At 50.0% G+C, this 20,813-nt stretch overlaps 1 protein-coding gene across 8 annotated transcripts in view; it reads right to left on the reverse strand.

The window, feature by feature from the left end:
- The window catches only part of NPAS2 (neuronal PAS domain protein 2), a 181,870-nt gene that overhangs the window by 7,998 nt on the left and 153,059 nt on the right, over positions 1–20,813 (reverse strand). For 7 of the 8 annotated variants that reach the window (XM_067704152.1, XM_067704149.1, XM_067704148.1 and 4 more), the window contains 7 exons: positions 20,418–20,565; positions 18,026–18,110; positions 14,801–14,942; positions 14,168–14,268; positions 11,396–11,485; positions 6,131–6,277; positions 405–602 (listed from right to left, as the gene is read on the reverse strand). In XM_067704152.1, coding sequence (XP_067560253.1) covers positions 405–602; positions 6,131–6,277; positions 11,396–11,485; positions 14,168–14,268; positions 14,801–14,942; positions 18,026–18,110; positions 20,418–20,565 — 911 coding nt within the window. The remainder of the gene's footprint in view (positions 1–404; positions 603–6,130; positions 6,278–11,395; positions 11,486–14,167; positions 14,269–14,800; positions 14,943–18,025; positions 18,111–20,417; positions 20,566–20,813) is intronic. The other variant, XM_067704151.1, reaches the window with a different exon arrangement.

A 20,813-nucleotide genomic window follows, 5' to 3' on the forward strand; every position in this document is an offset into this window, starting at 1 on the left:
CAGCCCAGCTCAGGATCAGAGCTGAAAGTTTCAGCTGCATGACACCTCTTCTTTTTTTTTTTTTTTCTAATAAAGTTGTTCCTTTTATTTATTTATTCCCCCTGCACCGCACGGTTTGCGCGATCTTAGTTCCCCGACCAGGGATCGAACCTGCACCCTCGGCAGTGAAAGTGCGAAAGCGTGGAGTACTAACCACTGGACTGCCAGGGAATTCCCTGCATGATACCTTTAAGGTATGTTAATATACTGATAAAACAGAGAAGGAAACCAATGGAACTTGGGGCTTCAAAGTGACAAAATAAAGAAAAGAAAAACCCCACCATCATCACCAGCTCCGGTCACAGGGGAGGTAGGTTCCTGGTCTGCTGGTGGCAAGGACTGAGTCTGGAGACAAGCATGTTTACCTGGGTTGATATCACACTCGAGTCTCTGAGCAGGTGCTGGCTTGTGACCTGGGCAGAGGCCACCTGCCCCAGAAGCTGAGGGCTGGCCACGAGCTGGGGCTGGGGGCCTGGGCCCGATCTCTGCTGGAGCTGCTGCTGAGCCCCGGGCCGCTGGGCACTGCTGAAGCTCAGGGATACGTCTGGCTGCTGCAGAAACATCTGGAAGCAGAAGCAAAGCGCTTTTTAGGCTGGGATCACAGTGCCTTCACAGGCCTGCACCTTCTTTGTATGGTCTGTCCCTGGCAAGATGGCAGCTTTCTCACTCCCTCTGACCTGCCTGGGGAGGTTCACCCACTGGACTGAGTGCCTGGGATGCCACCAGAAGAGTGCACGGCCCGGAGAGGGGAAGTGGGTCAGACGGATGCTGACCCTGCCCTCAAGAAGGTTCCGGTTGAGCGACTGGGGTTCTAACAGTGTGAAAGATGCTGAGACCCAGATATGTCATTTGATATGCTTGTTTAGTCCGGGTTGGCTTATCCATTTCTTATTAGAAGGAAAAACATCTTGTGAATGGAGGGAATGATGCAATCACAGTGGCAGAGGAGGGTTGGCTGACCAGTGGTGTGGGGTGCATCGTCCCGGCAGTAGGACCTGTGCCTGGTCTTGAACCTCTGACCGTGACCATGGTCTGTACCCATCCTGCGATTAGCATCTTCCACCCCAGCTTCCAGCTGAGAGGGCAGATCTGCTCTGGTTAATTAGTTGCCTCTGCATTCCCAGGAAAGCAAATAAATCCAAAGGGTGACATAACATCAAGTCCATGTACTTTAAAATGATGTTTAAGAATAGGTTTTGGGGCTTCCCTGGTGGCGCGGTGGTTGAGAGTCCGCCTGCCGATGCAGGGGACGCGGGTTCGTGCCCCGGTCTGGGAAGATCCCACATGCCGCGGAGCGGCTGGGCCCGTGAGCCATGGCCGCTGAGCCTGCGCGTCCGGAGCCTGTGCTCCGCAGCGGGAGAGGCCACAGCAGTGAGAGGCCCGTGTACCGCAAAAAAAAAAAAAAAGAACACGTTTTACAATCACCATGCTAATCTCTATTTGTTACCTAAGATGTCTCAGACATTCAATAGGCTGCAATATATCAGCCTGGTTGTTTTAATGGGAAAGGTTTAAGAGAATTTGATGAAGTTTATAAAGAGTGTTTAAGTGGTTCTGAGAACCTTGATACACCTCGTTTATAAGTTTGGCGTATTCAATTTAAAAGAATTCCTTAAGTGCCCAGAACGATTTTACTTCTTAGGTTTATAAGTCTGCCTTGTTAGGTACATGAAATGTTTGAAAGGTTCAGATATATTAAATTTGTAAGTTAATGGCTTTGGTAGAGAATGTTGACTATTTACCATTTGTTAAATTTATAAACTGATTCAACGTGAACAAACACAAGTAAAAGCATTGCTATTTTCAGCCAAATCAGTAGATTTGGAAATAAAATATAATCTGTGAATTGACGCTAAAGGCTTAAGAAAAACAACTTCAGTAATTTCAATAATAATTTAAACCTAAGACCTGTAGCTCTTTTAACAAAAGCTCCTCTTGGGCATTAAAAACTGGTATTATCTGTATCAGATTCTTTTTTTTTTCATCTTTATTGGAGTGTAATTGCTTTACCAAGGTGTGCTAGTTTCTGCTGTATAACAAAGTGAATCAGCTATACATATACATATATCCCCATATCCCTTCCCTTTTGCGTCTCCCTCCCACCCTCCCTATCCCACCCTTCTAGGTGGTCACAAAGCCCCGAGCTGATCTCCCTGTGCTATGCGGCTGCTTCCCACTAGCTAGCTACTTCACGTTTGGTAGTGTATGTATGTCCGTGCCACTCTCTCACTTTGTCTGTATCAGATTCTTGACAAGCAGTGTTGCACTCCATTTTAGGCCCTTAGCTTTGACGGCTAAGGCTCTCTCCTTCAACCCCGATTCCTGTACTCTGTGTAGCATAACCTCATACCCAGTATGGAACTGACATGCCGACATTTCCTGAGTGACAGAGGGGTTTTGGAACAACAGATGTGAAATCACGCCAGGCAGACACTTAGTTAGTTCAAGCATCCGCTCCGTAGGGGGTGTCAAGTCATCTCCCAGAGACCCGAGCGAGGTTCCCATCTAGTGCCCTTCCTGCCACACCACCAGGTCTCCCTACTTTCCTTCATACCCCACCCCTACCAGAAAAGCCTGCAGTTTTGAATGAGGGCTCTTTGTCACTTTAGAAGTGAAGAAGAATGTTCTGGGTCTTCAGCCTCTCAGATTCAACACCCAAACCTTTAGGATTAGTGCTTTACGCAATCTCAGCGACCTGGCTTGTTTAGAGCACACAGGGTAATTTACACTTCAGCAAAAACCCAATATTCAAACTAAATAACATGCATTTTTCTGGTGGGATACAATTTACCGTCTAATTAGAGTTCAAATAAATGCAACCTTTATGCATGACAGGCAGTATAACCTAGCTTAAATCAGACAGACTTTAGTTCAAATTCCAACGCCGCTATGTACTAGTGGTATGACCTTGGGCCCTTTTCAAAACTTTTCAAAGTCACTGTTGGTTTCCTCACTAATAAAACAGTGACATTAACAGCACATACCTCATAAAGATTAAATGGGACTTATGCTGACGCATAGCACTAAGTGCTCAATAAACGTTAGCTAATAACAATAACACTAAAACAGAAAAGGAGCTCCTTTGCCTCTCTGGGCATATAAAAACGATCTGAGGAATGAACAGAACAAATAAATGAATCAACAAACAGATTAAGCTTTTGCTCAAAGGGAAACTGTTTATGCTTGCGTTATGGCAGAGATTGCTTGGTCTGCTACTCTGTCCCACTGATGTATGCTCTCTGAGGGCAGAAACCCTGTCCTGAGTGTCTCTGTATCCCCACAGCACCTAATCAAGGGCCTGGTACATACTGGGTGTCTGCCAGATGGGTGGATGGATGGAAGGATGGAGGGGTGGGGGTGTGTGTGGGGGTATGGGTGTGTGGATGGATGGATGGTGAATGAATAGAGGGAGGGAAGGAAAGGTGGAAGGATGGATTAAAGAACCAAAGACACCATTGTCACAGGTGTCTTTCTCGGTATTTCTTTCAACCGCCAGTAGAGGGCGCGAATGCTCTCTCAAAAATAAATTAAGAAGCGGCCTCCCACGGACGCAAGGGGTGACAACTTTTCAACAGAACAGCAATCTATGTAGCGCCCTTCATGACCCCATCTAGGTGCAAACACAACACCCTGAGAACCTCTCCCTCATAACCCAATCTTTTTTGGAAAAAAAATCATACTTAGCAAGCATCTCAGGCACACATAGTATAGTCTCAATGAAAGCTCCGAGCCAATGGACTAGGTAGGAAAGTCCGCTGAACTTGGGATAAAGGACTTGGGCGGGGGGGAGGGGCGAGGGGGATTGCTACTGGGTACACATACCAGCCTCTGCTTTAGCGACAATAAGGGAGAATTTATAGCTTAAGAAGATGACTTCTTAACTAAGCTCTGGGGTCAGTTTTAGAGAAAGCATGAGAAAAACAGTTCCCTAATTCAAGTGGAAAAAGTCATTAGAGGAAAAAAATACTTCTCATTTTCCAGAACAAACCAATCCTACGCTCACATATGGTTTGTCATTGTTCTTATATGCTTAGCTTTACAAATACTTATTATTACAAAACATTTCAGAAGTACAGAAAATAGATATTGTATAATGAAGTCCCACGTATCATCACTAGACTTCAGCAATTATCAACGTTTTGCTCTTAATCTATCCCCCCACTTTTCTCGGGGGGGAGGAGTGGAGTAATTTTTACTTGCTTATCCTTTATGCTTGACTCACGTATTTTTTTTTTTTAAACATCACATTCTGGCTGAACATTTCAGAACGTATTTCTTTAAATCCTTAGACTTGCAAAAATACATGAAGAAAGAGTCCTTGAGGAATCGTTCTCTGGTTTGACTATCTGTGGATTTCCAAGTTCACTGGAAAATTCCACTGCAAAGATAAGGTCACAGGGAAGAAACCAGGAGAGGTAAACGCAGGAGGCTTGGTTTCCACGTCATCCTTTACAAAGCTCAGGTGCTAGACGTTGGGGGGGTCAACAAAATGCACTATCAGGACAAAGAAAAGCAATAACCCTTCATGTCAAGGAGTGAAAGAGATAGCTTTGTGTCCTGGTTATTTAAGAGTTCAGCTTTAAAGTTGAAAATAGAAAAGTTCGGGCTGTGAGGCGGCTGTTTATCCGCCTACCTTGCTTTCAGCAGCTTCTAACGCAACGCCCCCTCCCTGTTAGTGTAAAAGTTCCATTCAAGTAATTGGAGTTGGGAGTTCCAGCCATCGGACCCTGGATCAGTGAGAAAATAAGACTGCTGGGAACAAATAAGTAACAAGGGACTGACACCTTGATGACTCCATGCGTTTTCACCTAAATGCTGCAGTCTTGTCCCTAGGCAGTTTGGGGGTGTTGCTGAGGAGGTGGGTGGGGTGAGGGGCTGTGGGCCGGGAGCAGGGCTGTGGGCGGGGCTTGGTGCCCAGGGCTCTGCGCAGGCGCACCTGACTGGGCTCCCCTGCCTTGGGTGGGGGGAGGGGCCCCACTGGACAGAGAAGGCTGCTTGGGGTCCCTGAGCTTCTGGAGAGCCCGCCGGGAGCGCCTATGGGGGCCCAGGGAGGCAGGATGGCCGGCTGTAGGCGTCTCCAGGCTGCCTAACACCTCTGCACTATCCTGCGTTCATCTCCGCTCAGGGCTGTGCCCGTTGGGGTGTTATTGTGTCCACACGCAGGGCCGTGTGGATGCTGGGGCAGGGGGCAGCAGGGCCAGTGCTCCAGCTGTTTCCCCCAGGGGTGTCTTCTTCTTCCTTCTGTCTCCCCAAGTGGCTGCCAATGCTTACCTCTCTCAGGGCAGACTCCAAGGTTGGCGACATTTACAACCAAGGGCATGCACTTGGGAAGAAAAACAGTCCTGGACTAATTTAAGTGAAAATAATTTATCCTTGAAAGAGATCCAATATATAAAGTTTTTCCTCCAGAAAGAATCTCTTGAAAGGCTTCAAAGATGTGACATCTGGGGGTGGGGTGGGGTCACGGTTAAAAGCAGCTGCTCTCAGAGCATGCAGAATGATGCCCCAATTGCTATGCTGCAGTGGGGTGGCCCGGGGGTGCCAGGGTACTGACCTCCAGCTCCCACCTCCTTTGCCGCTCCCCGCAGGGTGCAGGGTGCACAGCACAGATCATTTCCCATATCTCCCTGCATTCATGCTTTGGATGAGAGGGAAGGGCAGACCTGCTTCCATCTCTCTGTCAGCAGCCTGCGCTGGTGTTCAGAAAGTAGTTACACATGTGCTGGGAGTTTGAAACCCCACAGGAGGGAGGCCAGAGTCAGGGCAGGGCGACCAACCACCAAACACGTGAAAGAAAGTGCATGTGATGCAGGAAACATGTGCCCAACAGAGTGAGGAGTGAGTGAAGAGGATGTCATGTGAATTTCAGGTTTGGCCTGGAGCTGGGGATGGAGGAGGTGGGATTCATTCCTCGCACTTCATTGGTGGAGGTTTCAATTTGTTTAGGAGGCAGAGCTCAGTAAGGCAGCACAGAGGACTTTGGAGGAAGTCCTGCCTGCCCCTGCAAGGGTGGATGAGGACACATCACAGAGCGGGGGGGGGGGGGGGAGGACAGAGCTCAGCGCACCACCGGCCCAGGAAGGGGCATCACCTGGACACTGGAGTCCTGGACCAGGCAGAGCTGCTCCTGGATCTTGTGGAGCTCTTCCTGCTGCCACCGGATGTTGGCTTGCAGGATCCTCGTCCTCTGCTCCAGCTGGTCTTTGATGGTCTGGAACATGCTGAGCTGTGCTGAAAACTTGAAGGCGGGGTCAAAACACAGAACCCGATGAAAGAGTTATTTCAGCCTTGCAGACAGATGTTGCTGCTCATCTGAGCGGCCCTGCACACTTTCACTTCTGGCCCTTTACCCACCCTTTGCAGCATCTCTGACCCACTGCTGCAATAAGCGACCCACCTGAGGAGCTCACTGGGGAGCAGGGGTTCTGGCTGAGGGCTGGGTGGCCCAGGGCCCCCTGCCCACCCCACCCCCAACCCCCCGTGAGCTTTTCTTAGGGAATCTGTAGGTCTCATTTATTGCACTGGAGTCTGGGAGGGCCCCAGAATCGGGACATGATTTTGTAAGCAGTGCAGTGCTTACAAACTCATATTCTAAATTCGGTTAGACGGACACATGGTTTTGGAGAGGAATGTCAAAAGCAGGGCACGAGAATGTGCAACATCATGGATGGACGTGGAGGGCATTATGCTAAGTCAGTCAGTATTAGAGTCAGTTAGAGAAAGACAAATACTGTATGAGGTCATTTATATGTGCAATCTAAAAAATAAAACGAACTAGTGATTACAGCAAAAAGGCAACAGACTCAGATATAGGGAACAAACTAGTGGTTACCAGTGGCGAGAGGGAAAAGGGGAGGGGCAAGACAGGAGTAGGGGATTAAGTGGTATAAGCTATCATAGTATAAAATAAAATAAGCTACAACGATATATTGTACAGCAAAGGCAATAGAGCCAATATTTTATAATAACTATAGAGTGTAACCTTTAAAAATTGTGAATCACTGTGTTGTACACCTGTAACTTATACAATATTGTTCAGCAACTATATCTCAAAAAAAAGAAAAGCAAGGCATCAGAGAGCCCCCTTCCCTTTTATCTCTCATCTAGGGCATGACGATTTGCATGTGACAGCTTCACATGCAATTTTGGATCCTATCATTATCCTAAAACTGATGCTGGAGAGCAGGGCTCTTCTGGAACAATTCACAAACAAGCTTGGATTTTTTTTTTTTTTTTTGGCCGCACCATGCAGCATGCGGGATCCTAGTTCCCTGACCAGGGGTTGAACCTGTGCCCCACTGCAGTGGAAGCATGGAGCTCCAACCACTGGACGGCCAGGGAATGCCCAAGCTTGGATTTGATGGTACTCTAAACCCTCCTGGGGCCATGGAAGCCTCATCGCCCTCCCTCACTTCCCCAGGCTCACTTGCAGGCTGTCCCTGCACTTCTTGGAAATCTGTGTGAAAAAGAGCTAAGGAGACAAAGAGTACAATCGCCTTCTGTGCACCCCGGGGGTACCGCTGGTGGAGGTGACTGTGCACGAGCACTGAAGTCTGCTGTGTGCAAGAGCCCAAGCGTCCCCTTCCTCCTACCTCCTTCCTGGGATGGAGGCTGGCTTTAGGAAGATTTCCCAGGTGATCTCTGCCCTGTGTCCCCTGTCTGCCTTGACACAAGGTTCTTTCCTTGCAGGAAATGTGGAGGGGGGAGGTCATGAGACGGGAGGTGAAGCTGACGCTCCCTGGGCTGCCCGCCCTGCTCTGGGCAATCTGGGGCTGTCGGTGACTCCTGCTTACTGAGGAAAGTGAGTTTGCCAGGCTGACGCTTCTGTTCTTTAGTTTGTCCCCCACCACCACCCCCCCTTTTTTTTTTTTTTTTTACAGTGACTTAATCTGCATTCCCTCAATCTCTGTCTCCGACAACCTCCTGAGTCTGTTTCTTGCCCGTTGTCTTTTGCAAACACCTCCAGAGATTGTCTCTTTTCTTTTGCCCTTTGCCCTCCCATCCATGGAAACGCAGGGAGCCTGGGAGAGGTTAGAATACAGGCAGGATAAACCAGAGGATGGTTTTGGAGCAGCAGAATAATAAGAAAAAGAACCAGGAAGAATAATAGTGGCAAGTGCCACCACTTGTGGAGACCTACCCTTGCCAGGCCAGCAAAGCAGGACCCTGTACCTCCTTGCAACACGCCCACGCCACGCAGAGAGGTTGTGAGTGGCTCCAGGTCCACAGCAAGGTCGGGGGCGGCTGCAGTGTGAACCCAGAGTCTCAGGAGGTGGGAGAGGCCAAGAGACTTTGCCAATGACAGCTCCCCACCCCCCAATTCCACCCCAATCAGAGCGGCTTTGACCTCAGACTTCACTGAAAAATCCTGCTGCTAAACACGGGCTTAAAAATACCTACACCAGACTGTATCACAGAAGTCTCAGTCAGAATCTCACTCATCAAAGCACCAGCTGGGGGCTTCCCTGGTGGCGCAGTGGTTGGGAGTCCACCTGCCGATGCAGGGGACACGGGTTCGTGCCCTGGTCCGGGAAGATCCCACAAGCCGCGGAGCGGCTGGGCCCGTGAGCCATGGCCGCTGAGCCTGCGCGTCCGGAGCCTGTGCTCCACAACGGGAGAGGCCACGACAGTGAGAGGCCCGCGTACCGCAAAAAAAAAAAAAACCACCAGCTGGGATTCTGAAAGAGAATTCGACTGAGAAAGAAAAGCTGTATCAGGTATTCAATTAAAATAACAAAAGACAAAAGCATCTGTGCTGGGTTCTACAAAGTCTGGAGACAGTTCAGCCTACGACATCCACATCCAGGGGTAGATGGCTCCCAAGGGAAACAGTGAGGGGGCCGGTGGTCGGCAAGGTGGCAGACCGAGCTGGAGTGTTAGTTACTCTATTTATTTATTCTTATTTTCCCAAGGCGTTCCAGGACACCCAAGCATGAGTCTCTTGTTATATTCTTGATTGTGGCCTTATTGATAAAGAGATCTCCCCTAACTTAGAGACACATTAGCAACACACTATGAAGCAAAATCATCACTTAGCCAGATGACTGTTTCCCAGATTTTGGATTTTTTTTTCCCCTTTCCCTCGATAGGGTACCACAGTGATAACATCAGTGAGGGGAAAGAGAGAAAATTGTAGAATCTTGTTATTTCACGTGAGTAGGTATGAGAACTATCTGATTTGAAAGGCCAGCATCACACAAGAACGTCTTAAGGAATACGGTTACTGGTCATTGCAGCACTATATACAATAGCCAGGACGTGGAAGCAACCTTAATGTCCATCAACAGAGGAATGGATAAAGAAGGTGTGGTATGTATATACAATGGAATATTACTCAGCCATAAAAAGAAACGAAATTGAGTTATTTGTAGTGAGGTGGATGGACCTAGAGACTGTCATACAGAGTGAAGTTAAGTCAGAAAGAGAAAAACAAATATCATATACTAACGCATATATGTGGAATCTAAAAATTGGTATAGATGATCTTACTTGCAAAGCAGGAATACAGACACAGACATAGAGCACAAACGTATGGATACCAAGGGGGAAGGGGGGTGTGGGATGAATTGGGAGATGGGGATTGACATATATACACGTATATATATGTGTGTGTGTGTGTGTATATATATATATAGAGAGAGAGAGAGAGAGAGACATATATATATTGACAAATATACACATATATTGGTACTAAGTATAAAATAGATAACTAATGAGAACCTACTGTATGGCACAGGGAGCTCTACTCAGTGCTCTGCGGTGACTTAAATGGGAAGGAAATCCAAAAAAGAGGGGATGTATGTATACGTATAGCTGATTCACTTTGCTGTACAGCACAGACTAACACAACATTGTAAAGCAACTGTACTCCAATAAAAAATATGGTTATTATTAAGTATAACCTGCCTAAGAGACTAAGAACTGTTACTGTTAATTAAAATGAAGATCAATATATGAAAAACTAGAATTGCAAAGGGGCCTTTATCACACCATGACTTACTACAGCGCAAGACCCAGAAGATGAAGGAATTCTCACTTCATGGGCCTTTGGACTGAAGAAGTTACTCATTTCACACCAAATGTGCCTTGGAAATTTGAAGAGAAAAAAAATTCTTCTTTGTCTCTTTTTTCCTAATGAGGATGAATATAGATCATTTGCATTAGTCAACTCTGGCTGGGTAGGTTTTATATCCTTACTTGAGCCTAACTCTGGCAAGGAGCACGTGCTAGCAGCATGTGTCTTTCTTATTCCAGGAAAACATGTCAGGCCACTGTTCGTGGGAAGGATGTAGGTTCTGAAAGAGTTTTCACCAGTGGTGACGGATTTGCACCAAGACAGACGTCCACACTTTGGCAAGTGTGTGGCCAGGGACACATCTTGGTGAACTGCCCCCCTGGGACCCCCTTGTGGCCAGAAAGGGGGCAGAGCTCAATATCTCATAAAGGAATGGAAATCAGAGGTCTGACCGGTCAGCTCAACTGCCCTTGGACTTCCGTAGACAGAGTATTTTCTTACTGGTTCTATAAAAACACATGCCCTGCCGTGGCGGTTTCCGTTTTTTTTTTTGCGGTACGCGGGCCTCTCACCGCTGTGGCCTCTCCCGTTGCGGAGCACAGGCTCCGGACGCGCAGGCTCAGCGGCCATGGCTCACGGGCCCAGCCGCTCCGCGGCATGTGGGATCTTCCCGGACCGGGTCACGAACCCGCGTCCCCTGCATCGGCAGGCGGACTCTCAACCACTGCGCCACCAGGGAAGCCCGGTTTCTCTGTTTATATGCCCATCTTGCCCTTGAACTCCAAGCCCAAAAGCGAGGGCTGCGCCACAAGCATCTTGGCGTCCTTCACACTCACTTCCTGACTCACCCAAACAGTAACTTGCTGAATGTTGCTGCAACATAGAAGGAATTACTCAGGCAAGCCCTGATCCTTTATTTTTAAAATGTAGTATTTATAATACTGGACTCAGAGCTTTTAAACCCTTGCAAAGTCTTCCTGTAACATTTGGCTTCCTTCAGACCTTTTCTAAAATATCGTGACCGATTAGGAGTCGTGAAAAATGAGAGGAACACGGAAAAGTGGCAGAGAGATGAAGAAAGATCGCTAAAAGGATTGAGAAACAGACGCCAGAGAAGATCAGTGGGAGGACGGATGGAGATGAGGCCAGGGGAGGGGCAGCGTCCACAGCTCCACACGCCCCACCTGCACGTGGGGAGAAACAGTCCCGTCCGGGGGGCCTTGGTGTGGAGCCTGTAGGTCAGCACCAGTGCACCCGCACCCACACCCTCCAGAGGACCCCAGCACCCCGTCTCGGGGAAGTGCTGCCCCGAGTTTCCCCTGCCCTGAGTCCCAGACTCACCTGTGTCACGGGGGCAGGTGGGCTTTGCAAGATGGCCTGAGGCAGGAGCTGCTGTGTGACGTCACAGGACGCCGGGGCGGGCAGGGGAGCCTGGGGAAAGGAGAGGGGCCTTGCTGTCAAATGCAGCTTCTGGGCCACTACAGAAAGGGCCGGGTGCCGTCCCTCAGCCAGCTGGGTTCTCTGGCCTCAAGGAGGCCCTTCTGCCCTGGAGTGGACGGCTTACTTCTGGAAGGCATATGTTCCCCGGGAAAGGTGGGGTCACAGGTTGCTGCCCTTGCAGGGCACGGAGTCAGCGGTGACACGCGGTTGGTGAAGGGTGGGGGGCACTGGGGGCACTCGGGCCCGATGCCTTCCATCACGGTGTGCTCTGCAGAGCCGCTGCCACCGGCCGGAGCTGGGCATCTCCACCCCACCCTGCCTCGCCTCCTTTTCTAGGCTCCGTTCTTGGCGGATTTGGTTGCTCTTTTCCCAGATCAATACTTTCTTAGCGGTGTTGTCCAGCAGAAAGACGACACCTTGGCCTTCCTGCTCAACACTAATGCAGATGGACAGGCCCCTGCACGTCTCTACCCGCTGACCCCCCCAGGCAGCGAATGCGGCTGCAGTTTCGCCAGACTCTGCCTGCAATCTGGTGGAGAGAGTCCTGCAAGGTCAGCGGCGTCCCAGCCTCTGTGCCCTGATCGCTCAGGTGGGCAGAGGAGCAGGGGTGGGGTGGGACAACGTGTGGAAACAAGAAATGCAACCGTCAGCCTCACGAGGCTCTTGAGAGCTTTAAAAAGAAAAGTAAAAAGCTTCTTCCGAGGTTATCCCAAAGCTGCCCCAGGCCCTGGGGACTACAAAAAGCCGGAAAGCTGTCCCCAGAACAAGATCAGAAGCAGAGGCAGCAGGAGACCTGTTCTGAGTGAGAAGCCCAGGGACTGGCTCTGGTTCTCCCAGCTTTGTTCCCTTGCACAGCTGGGACAGAACTGTCACCAACAGAGGCAGAGAGGGTTGCATGAACAGCCAACATCAGAAGAGTGGCCATCATAGCTCACAAGCTCATCAAAAGGTGGCTGGGGACAAAGAAGGCGGTCTTTGTCATGTTCTGCTTGAAAATGAAACATGTTGCCCAAGCTTTTCAGCAGGGTGGGCATAATTTCCATGGGGACAGCAAGAAGGAAGGGGACACTTCACTCCCATCTTGAAAAAGGTCAGCGAGGGATGAGTGGGAGGTACTTAGCCACTATGTGGATGTGGCCCCTAAAATCTGGGGACACCTTTCCCATTGAGAGCGAGGTCTGTGTCCCTCTCTGTGGGTGAGCTTGGGACTGCTTTGCCCGAGAGGGATGGCAGAGGTGACATTGTGGGACTTCTGTAGTACACGGGCCTCTCACTGTTGTGGCCTCTCCCGTTGTGGGGCACAGGCTCCGGACGTGCAGGCTCAGCGGCCATGGCTCACGGGCCCAGCCGCTCCGCGGCATGGGGGATCCTCCCGGACCGGGGCACAAACCCGTGTCCCCTGCATCGGCAGGCGGACTCCCAACCACTGCGCCACCAGGGAAGCCCTTGTGGGACTTCTAAGGCAAGGTCACAGAAAGCCACGCAGTTCCGCCTGGCTCTCATGGAAGTCCCTCTCCAGATATTTCCTCTTGGAACCCAGGAGCATGCCGGGAGGATGGCATGGAGAGGTCCACCAAGTCAATAGAACATGCTCTGAGCTGGGCCCAGCCATCAGTCGGGGATGCAGACACATCAGGGGCGTGGACCTCCCGGCCCTGATCGGGGAGGCTTCCGACACCAGGCGGCAAAGAGGAGTCACTCCCACTGTGCCTTTTCTGAATTCCTGACCCAGAATCCATGAACGTGGAAAATGACTGTTGCTTTCTTTTTTTTCGTGTTTTTTAACTTATTTATTTTTAGCTGCGTTGGGTCTTTGTTGCTGCGCGCGGGCTTTCTCTAGTTGCAGCGAGCAGGGACTAGTCTTCTTTGCAGTGCGCGGGCTTCTCATTGCGGTGGCTTCTCTTGTTGCGGAGCACGGGCTCTAGGCACACAGGCTTCAGTAGTTGCGGCACGCAGGCTCGGTAGTTGTGGCTCACGGGCTCTAGAACGCACGCTCAGTAGTTGTGGCGCACGGGCTTAGTTGCTCCGCGGCATGTGGGATCTTCCCAGACCAGGGCTCGAACCCGTGTCCCCTGCACTGGCAGGTGGATTCTTAACCACTGCGCCACCAGGGAAGCCCCATGACTGTTGCTTTATGCCACTGAGTTTGGTGTGGTTTGTTCCATGGTGATGGAGAACGGGAGTGTGGTAGGTACATCAGTGACCTTGCATCCAGCCAGCGTGCTTTCTAGGAGGCCACACGTTCCCTGATGTTCTGGAAAGGCCTGGCATATATGGGGGACACTGCCTGATATACGCAGGGGGACCTTCTTGTTGACATCAAGCTTCTCAGACATTTGCACTGGAGTGACATGGGATCTAAAATAGGAGGGTCCTAATCACGTACCCCCAGAGGCTCTGGGGGTGTAACCCCAAATTTGAAGTTTTGAACTTTATCTTTAAAACTCTTTTGGATTTTGAATTCTATGGATATACATCCATGTTAATTTTGGAATAAAAATGTTTCAAATTTGCTCCCAATTAAACATCTTAACTTCCCACCCCCACTTGCCACCAGCAATCTCTAAGTACAGCTGGTTCTCTGCGAAGATGCAGCACGCGGTCCTGTGGCCCTGCAGGCCCCTGCAATGCCGTAGCACAGGCTGGGTGAGAAGTTTGGGGTCACTCACGTACCGGCATCGTGGCTGCCTGGCTGAGCCCTAGCACGGGGAGCTCTTGAGCCGATCTTGGCAAAGCCGTGGTGCCGGCCTCTGCCCTCAGCTTGCCTGGAGTAGCTGCAAGAAACACATCACCTTTCAGACTTGCACACGCTTAACAGCTTTCTTATCAAAAGAGGGGAACAGGGACCACGGTGTGCATGCAACACGGGCCTGGTTGGAATCTGATAAAGGAAGCCCAGCGGAAGTGGAGGTGGTTTTGAGAACCACGGAGGCTCTGCCCGCCTCCAGCATCACCTGGGAGCAGGTGGACGACAGCAGAGCATCCACGAGCTCTATGTCCACCACATGGTCCAGCCAGCTGCCTGATCACACCCCTCACCGGGTCTGCACGTCGCCTGCTTTATGTCGGCTGCGTGTGCCAGTGGAGGAACCGGAGTGTGGAGCCGGGGCGGGGCCGGGGGTGGGGGGGGAAGAGACCAGCGGGATAGAAGGGAAGGCACGGCAACCGAATGGCAACTTCTGCTTCAGATCACGGACTGCCCTGCTTCTCCTCAAGTTCGGGGGTCCCTCGTGGGACTCTCTGTATACCCACCACCACCCCAGCCCAACAGGCGCCCACCCCTTCCCTCCGCGGTGTCACACTCACAGGTGGGTTCGGACACAGCCGTGCGCGAGGATTTGTGGGAACTTCTTGAGGACGCCGATGGTGAGTGGCTGGTGTTAAGGCCCGAGGTGCCCACGTCGAGTGCATTAAAGTGCTGCTGAGCTTCCAGGCTGGAGCCCTTGTGCTGAAACACACACACACAGGCACACACGCACGCACGCACGCACACAGAGTTCCACATTTCAGCATCGAGATCACGGCAATGAATTAGGTGACTTCAGTTGTTCTCTAAATATTTAGGAAACTTTGAAGGGTATGGAGAGAAATACCATAACGGTTTGGAGATAATTTCAAACACATTCGGGTGGACTATTTATACAAAGATGTAATCTAGCATCTTCGAGAGGCTGGTAGCCTGTAAGCAGTGTTTATTATACTTTCTCGCCTTGTAGTTTGATAGTTTAGATTTTCATAAGGGATTCGGCATTTTGTTTTTTCCTTAAAACTGTCACCTCATGCCCAGAATCTTGGCTTTCCCAGAAGCAGGCGGAGAGGCCGGGTCTAGACATAAGGTTGGTGGCGGTACTGGATTATTAATGCTCCCATGAAACGAACGCCTTTGGACCCTTCTGGACACTATCTCCCCAATGCACTTCCTCTGCAATCTCAGGGCCCCCGAGTGGAGAACAGAAAAAGGGCCAGTGGTCTCCAATTCTTGACCCCTGGATCCCAACTGATGCTGGGCCCCCCGGATGCCTCTGCCTTGAGCACAGAATGGTGAGAAAGCAGCTGTGACTTTGCAACGCCGTCCTGCATTGGTGTAGGTGTCATAAGCCTAAGAAAACAGGGATTATAATGATGTTTAAGCTAAAGAAGGAACGTAATGCTTACTCTCCTGGGCTAGGCTTCTACCTGGTCTCAGAAGGATGATGAGATTCCTGGGCTGCTTGACGTCTCCTGGTCTCAGTTCTTAAATCTCCGTGTGTGACGCTACATGGCTGTTCTATATTTTGAGTCGTGGCTCCAGTGAGGGTGGACACTGCGTGAGCCCGAGTACGGCTGAAATGATTGCTACGAGACCTACGGGGCTTTGTGCAAAACAGAAGCGCAGGATGTGCCTGGGTTTGCTGTGCTAAATGTTCATTTTGAGGTCCTGTTGCTTGGTCAGTGTCTCCCAGATCACACCCCTCAGAGTGGGGTTCCTGGCCCATGGCCGTTGGCGAATTGTATGCTCCTGGTCAGCAGAGAAGTAAGTACAGGAAGTGAGAGCAGGAGCTGAGAAGCTTTTGTAGCCGTTTGACGTAGCCACACATCCCATCCAAGCAGGGGAATCTGCATTTTAAAAAAGCCTCCGTCAGTGACAGGTTTGAAATTAAAAAACCAAATGGTCCCTTACCGCTGAGAGTTTGAAAAGCACGGTCCTGGAGCTTTTCCTTTAAAAGGGGCTTCTTAACCTGGCAGCCTGAGATTGTGTGCTTATACGTAAGTGCAGGTCGATGAGAAGTTCCGTTGGGCTCTAATATTCCCAAAGGATTGGAAACCTCAATAATCCATTTCCGACTGGACGATACACACTCGGCCCGATCTTCAGCTGTGGCGTATGGTGTGTCTAACACCTGCCTATTAACAGCTTAACTCCACCCCTGGACGTGATACACGATGCATGAATGGACAGAGCCGGGTAACACATCCATGAACGATGACAGGGGTGTCTCATCAGTGAGCTGGTTATGAATCACCGTACAACACGTCACCACGTAGCCTGCCAGCAGGGGAGGCTCAGCAAAGATGCGACTGCTGTCTGGTCTTGAAAGGGGATTTCTCCCTCTTCCCAACTGAGTTCTCAATGGATCAGAGATGCTTTTGTTGGACCACTGCTGCTGCGTCAGTTTCCGGCCAGAGACTGGATTCTAGGTCACGGGCAGGCTGGAACGTGAACCCTGTCTCATCAGTTCTACGAGGCCCTTTCCCTCTCACGTTTTGACATATCTGAAATTGGGATGTGTCCTTCGACTAATGATAAGAAATCCTGACTGCACAGATTGGCAGCATCTTCTCTTTCTCAGTCGAGATAAAATAATGGTAGACCTTATAACTGATGGCTTCTTAGCTTTGATGAAATACAACACTCCCTTTCTTGCTTTCTCTCTTTTTCTCCCAACATTTGTGTTTGCTTGAAGAATGACCTTTGAGAAAGAGCTCTCGTCTACTTCCAAGTTCCCTTCCAGGTGTCTGACACGCCAGGAGCAGAGACGGGGGCAGCCTGGCCAGAGGGTCCAGGGGGTTCAGGCTGGGCGAGGAAGGAGGTCTGGGCTTTGGGAAGAGAAATACCTCTCCAGCACCTCTCGGAGCTCCCTGATGCAAAGCTGGCTCCAACAAGGCTGTCAGCTCAGAGCCCCAGACACAGAAATGGAAAGCACCCTGCCAGTGAAGCCACGAGGGTGTGCGAGGGGCAGCGTGCTTGTGGGACGCTCTTTTGTAGGCAGAGGCCTTAGGCTAAGGGGAGGGCAGGGCACACAGACTATGCCCTGCCTCGATGGGACGACGGAGTAACCCCCAACTTTTCATCTGTGGGACACACAACCAAGTGGACGTGCTACAGGCAGACCTTGTTTATCGCGTTCCACTTTATCACACTTCGCAGGGAGCGCGATTTTGTACAAATGGAAGGTTTGTGGCAACCCTGCCTTGCCAGATGATACTTAGCACTTTTTCAGCAATGAAGTATTTTTAAATTAAGGTAGGTACAATTTAAAAAAGCCTAATACCATTGCACACTTAATAGGCTACAGTATAGTGTAAACAGATCTTTTATATGCACTGGGAAACCAAAAAAAAATTTGTGTGACTCGCTTTACTGCGACCTTCGCTTTACTGCGGTGGTCTGGAACCCACAGCATCTCTGAGGTGTGCCTGCACGGCCATTCTCTAAGGCTGGGAAGTGCCCAGCCCTGCTCTGAGTCCAGAGGCTGCTTCTCGCACAGCTCTGTGAGTTCCCGGCCTCGGCGGCTTTGGGTACGTTAGCTACATCCTCTGTGTGCTGCTGTCTCACCTGAAGAAGGACAGTAACAGTGCCCACCTCACAGGAACCTCACAAGGGGCAAATAGGCAAATACCCCAAAATTACATTGAATAGTACTGGGAACATAGCAAGAGCTCAATAAATACGACCCCCCATGTTTAGTATGACCGTTTGTATGATCACAACTCACGGAAGATTCTACTTAGCCACACTTTGCCTTTACCCTCTGCTGGGCATCAGAATACCTTCAGTGCCGAAGGGTGGACGGTCTCCAGAAGTGGGTCCTCCAGGGCCAGCTCTTGCCTTCTTTCCACCCGGACCTCTGCGTAACTGCTCAGGAAATCAAGAGACCACAGCTGGAGGGGGTACATTCCAGGACGACACCAGCGAAGAGGGCTAGTGTGACAGGTCCAGGTTCCCTGTGTGATACCCCTCCCAGAACAGCCACCGGCAAGGAGGTTAGCCCTGTTACTCGTCTGAGGATGGAGTTTCTTTCTGGGCCTTAATTCCACTGCAGTCACTTCCACCGGGACATTCATAATTACCTCCCTTTCCAGGATGTTTTTATTTCCTTCTCCTTTACTGATCTCTACCCTCACCCCGAAACCCCCAAACATAATTGCCTTTAGAAACATACTTTCCTCTACAGAATGAGCCTCAGTCTTCAAATAATTAGAAGACTTTCTTAAGACCTACTCAGTTTGGACTATGCATAGGAGGAAGTGACACGTAAGTTTTTTTTTTTTTTAGTAATAACAGACTATGAAACTGCCGGAAGCTTTCTTTCGACCAAACCTAGAACTAACCAGACCCAGACTGTCGATTAGTCTACGGACCCACTTTTTGAATAGCGCGGGTAAATCAGTTCAACGTGGGGATGGCTGAGTGACTCAGCTGTCGCTTCTGCCTCGTGTGTGGAGACGCAGGCTGGGCGAGGGGTCTTGGGCCTATAGAATGCTTGTGACCTCGTTTACTCAATAGGTCACTCCCTACTTTCTCTGAAAATCTGGGATCTGGGAGATAGAAGATGCAGAGGAAGAACAGGGTCCAGGTCAGATCTGAGGAGGAAGGAGCTGATGATGTCCACCTCCCCTGGGGGCACAGGGCTTCTCTGGCAAAGGCCCAGGCAGAGACGGGGGACTGGCCATGGAATCAGAAACCATTGGCTGCTGACGTGCCCAGGGTAGGCTGGGAGGCCAGGGTCAGGTCCCTGAGAGTGGGTGTGCAATGTGCTGATCACGGCCACTGGCCAAGAAACACCTGTGCTTCTTATCTCTCCTCCTTCCCCACCTACTAAAGACGAGGGATTTACTTGTGCTTGTGTGTGTGTGTGTGTGTGTTGTCTATCCATCCATTATCTATCTACCTACCTATATCTATCCATCCATCTATCATCTATCTATTATCTATCTATCCATCTACCTATCCATCCATCATCTATTATCTATCCATTCACGTATCTATTATTTATCTACCTGTCTATCCATTATCTATCCATCTATCCATCCATCCATCATCTATTATCTATCCATCCATCATCTATCCATCTATTATCTATCCACCCACCCATCATCTATTATCTATCCATGTATCTATTATCTACCTATTTATCCATCTATTATCTATCATCCATCCATCATCTATTATCTATCCATCCATCATCTATTATCTATCCATCTATTACCTATGTATCTATCCATCCATCATCTATCTATCCATATATTATCTATCTAGCCATCCATTATCTATTTATCTATTATCTACCCATCCATCTCTCCACCTACCTACCTACCCATTACCTGCTATCAATCATCCACCTCTTATGTACATGTATATAACGCAGTAGGTATGTATCTCTCCACCTATCATCTGTTATCTATCATCTATCTGTTATGTACATATACAAAATGCAGTCCTTCTTTCTTTGCTCTCCTCCAATGCTCTCCTCTAGACCAGTTTAAAACCGATTTATGTTCTTAAAATTTGTATAGTTGGGAAACTCCCAAATAGCACCTCTCCTTTACCTTTGGGAGGGACTGTGACCCGCACGGCCACGTCCAGGGAATCCCGGTGTGCTGCCTCCCTTGGAAGCCCCGCCCACCCACGCTGGGCTGGGGGCGCCCCCGAGGCCACGGGACGGCCAGGAACCCTCTCCCACTGGCAGCCTGGCTCTTGTACCAACCCTGCCTCGGTTGCCAGCAGGGTTTTTTTAAAGTGTTCAAAAAGGGGACTATGTCTCTGAGTTATTTAGAGGCAAAATTTTAATCTTCTTCTCCAAACAGCAACAAGGGAAGGCTGGGGGCCGGATGGAGATGAGGGGAAAATATGTAAGTAGGTCACTGAAGCAGTAACTTACTAAGGAACATCCTGGCCGCCTGGAAGAGCTCAATGAGGCTTTCAGAGGGGCCTGACGGGATGCTGGGAGGAAGCCTCAGCCCTGGGAGCACAGGGCTGGGTGTGGAGCCGGAAGGGATCTGAACTCTGCGGACTATCCTGTTCACTGCAGAGCACGGCCCAGGCCCCGCTGAAGAATTCAAGCCCGGAGCTCACTCCCCAGAAACGGGGTCCACTGAGGATGATGGGGCTCTGACGGAGCTGCCGCGGGCCTGGCCCACCCTCCCAGCCCCCTGCCCGCACCTGACCACTGAGTGCGTGCACACGATGAACTCGGGCTTGGAGTTCCACTGGTGGTAGGTGATGTAGTAGTGAGTCTGCAGCCAAATCCACTGCTGCCCTTTCGTCAGAAACCGGTAGCAACACGACTTCCCTTTGCCGAACTGCATCACTGTGAACAGAAGGTGGAGTCTGCATATCACCAACGTTAGGACGAAAATGGTCCTTTGGCCCCAAAGTTACTGTTAAAAACACCAGCTTTCAAAAAGACAGCGCCACACATCGGTCACTTCCCCAGTTGTGATGGATTTTAAGTCATTATCGAGGTCACGGTAAATGGTAACGAATATTCTGAAACGACGGAGGAATGATTCGTCTGCTTTCCCAAATGCTCAAAGGCTTAAGAGAGCCTTAAATCAG

The sequence above is a fragment of the Pseudorca crassidens genome, chromosome 14 (assembly GCF_039906515.1).
Source record: "Pseudorca crassidens isolate mPseCra1 chromosome 14, mPseCra1.hap1, whole genome shotgun sequence".
Classification (NCBI taxonomy): Eukaryota; Metazoa; Chordata; class Mammalia; order Artiodactyla; family Delphinidae; genus Pseudorca; species Pseudorca crassidens.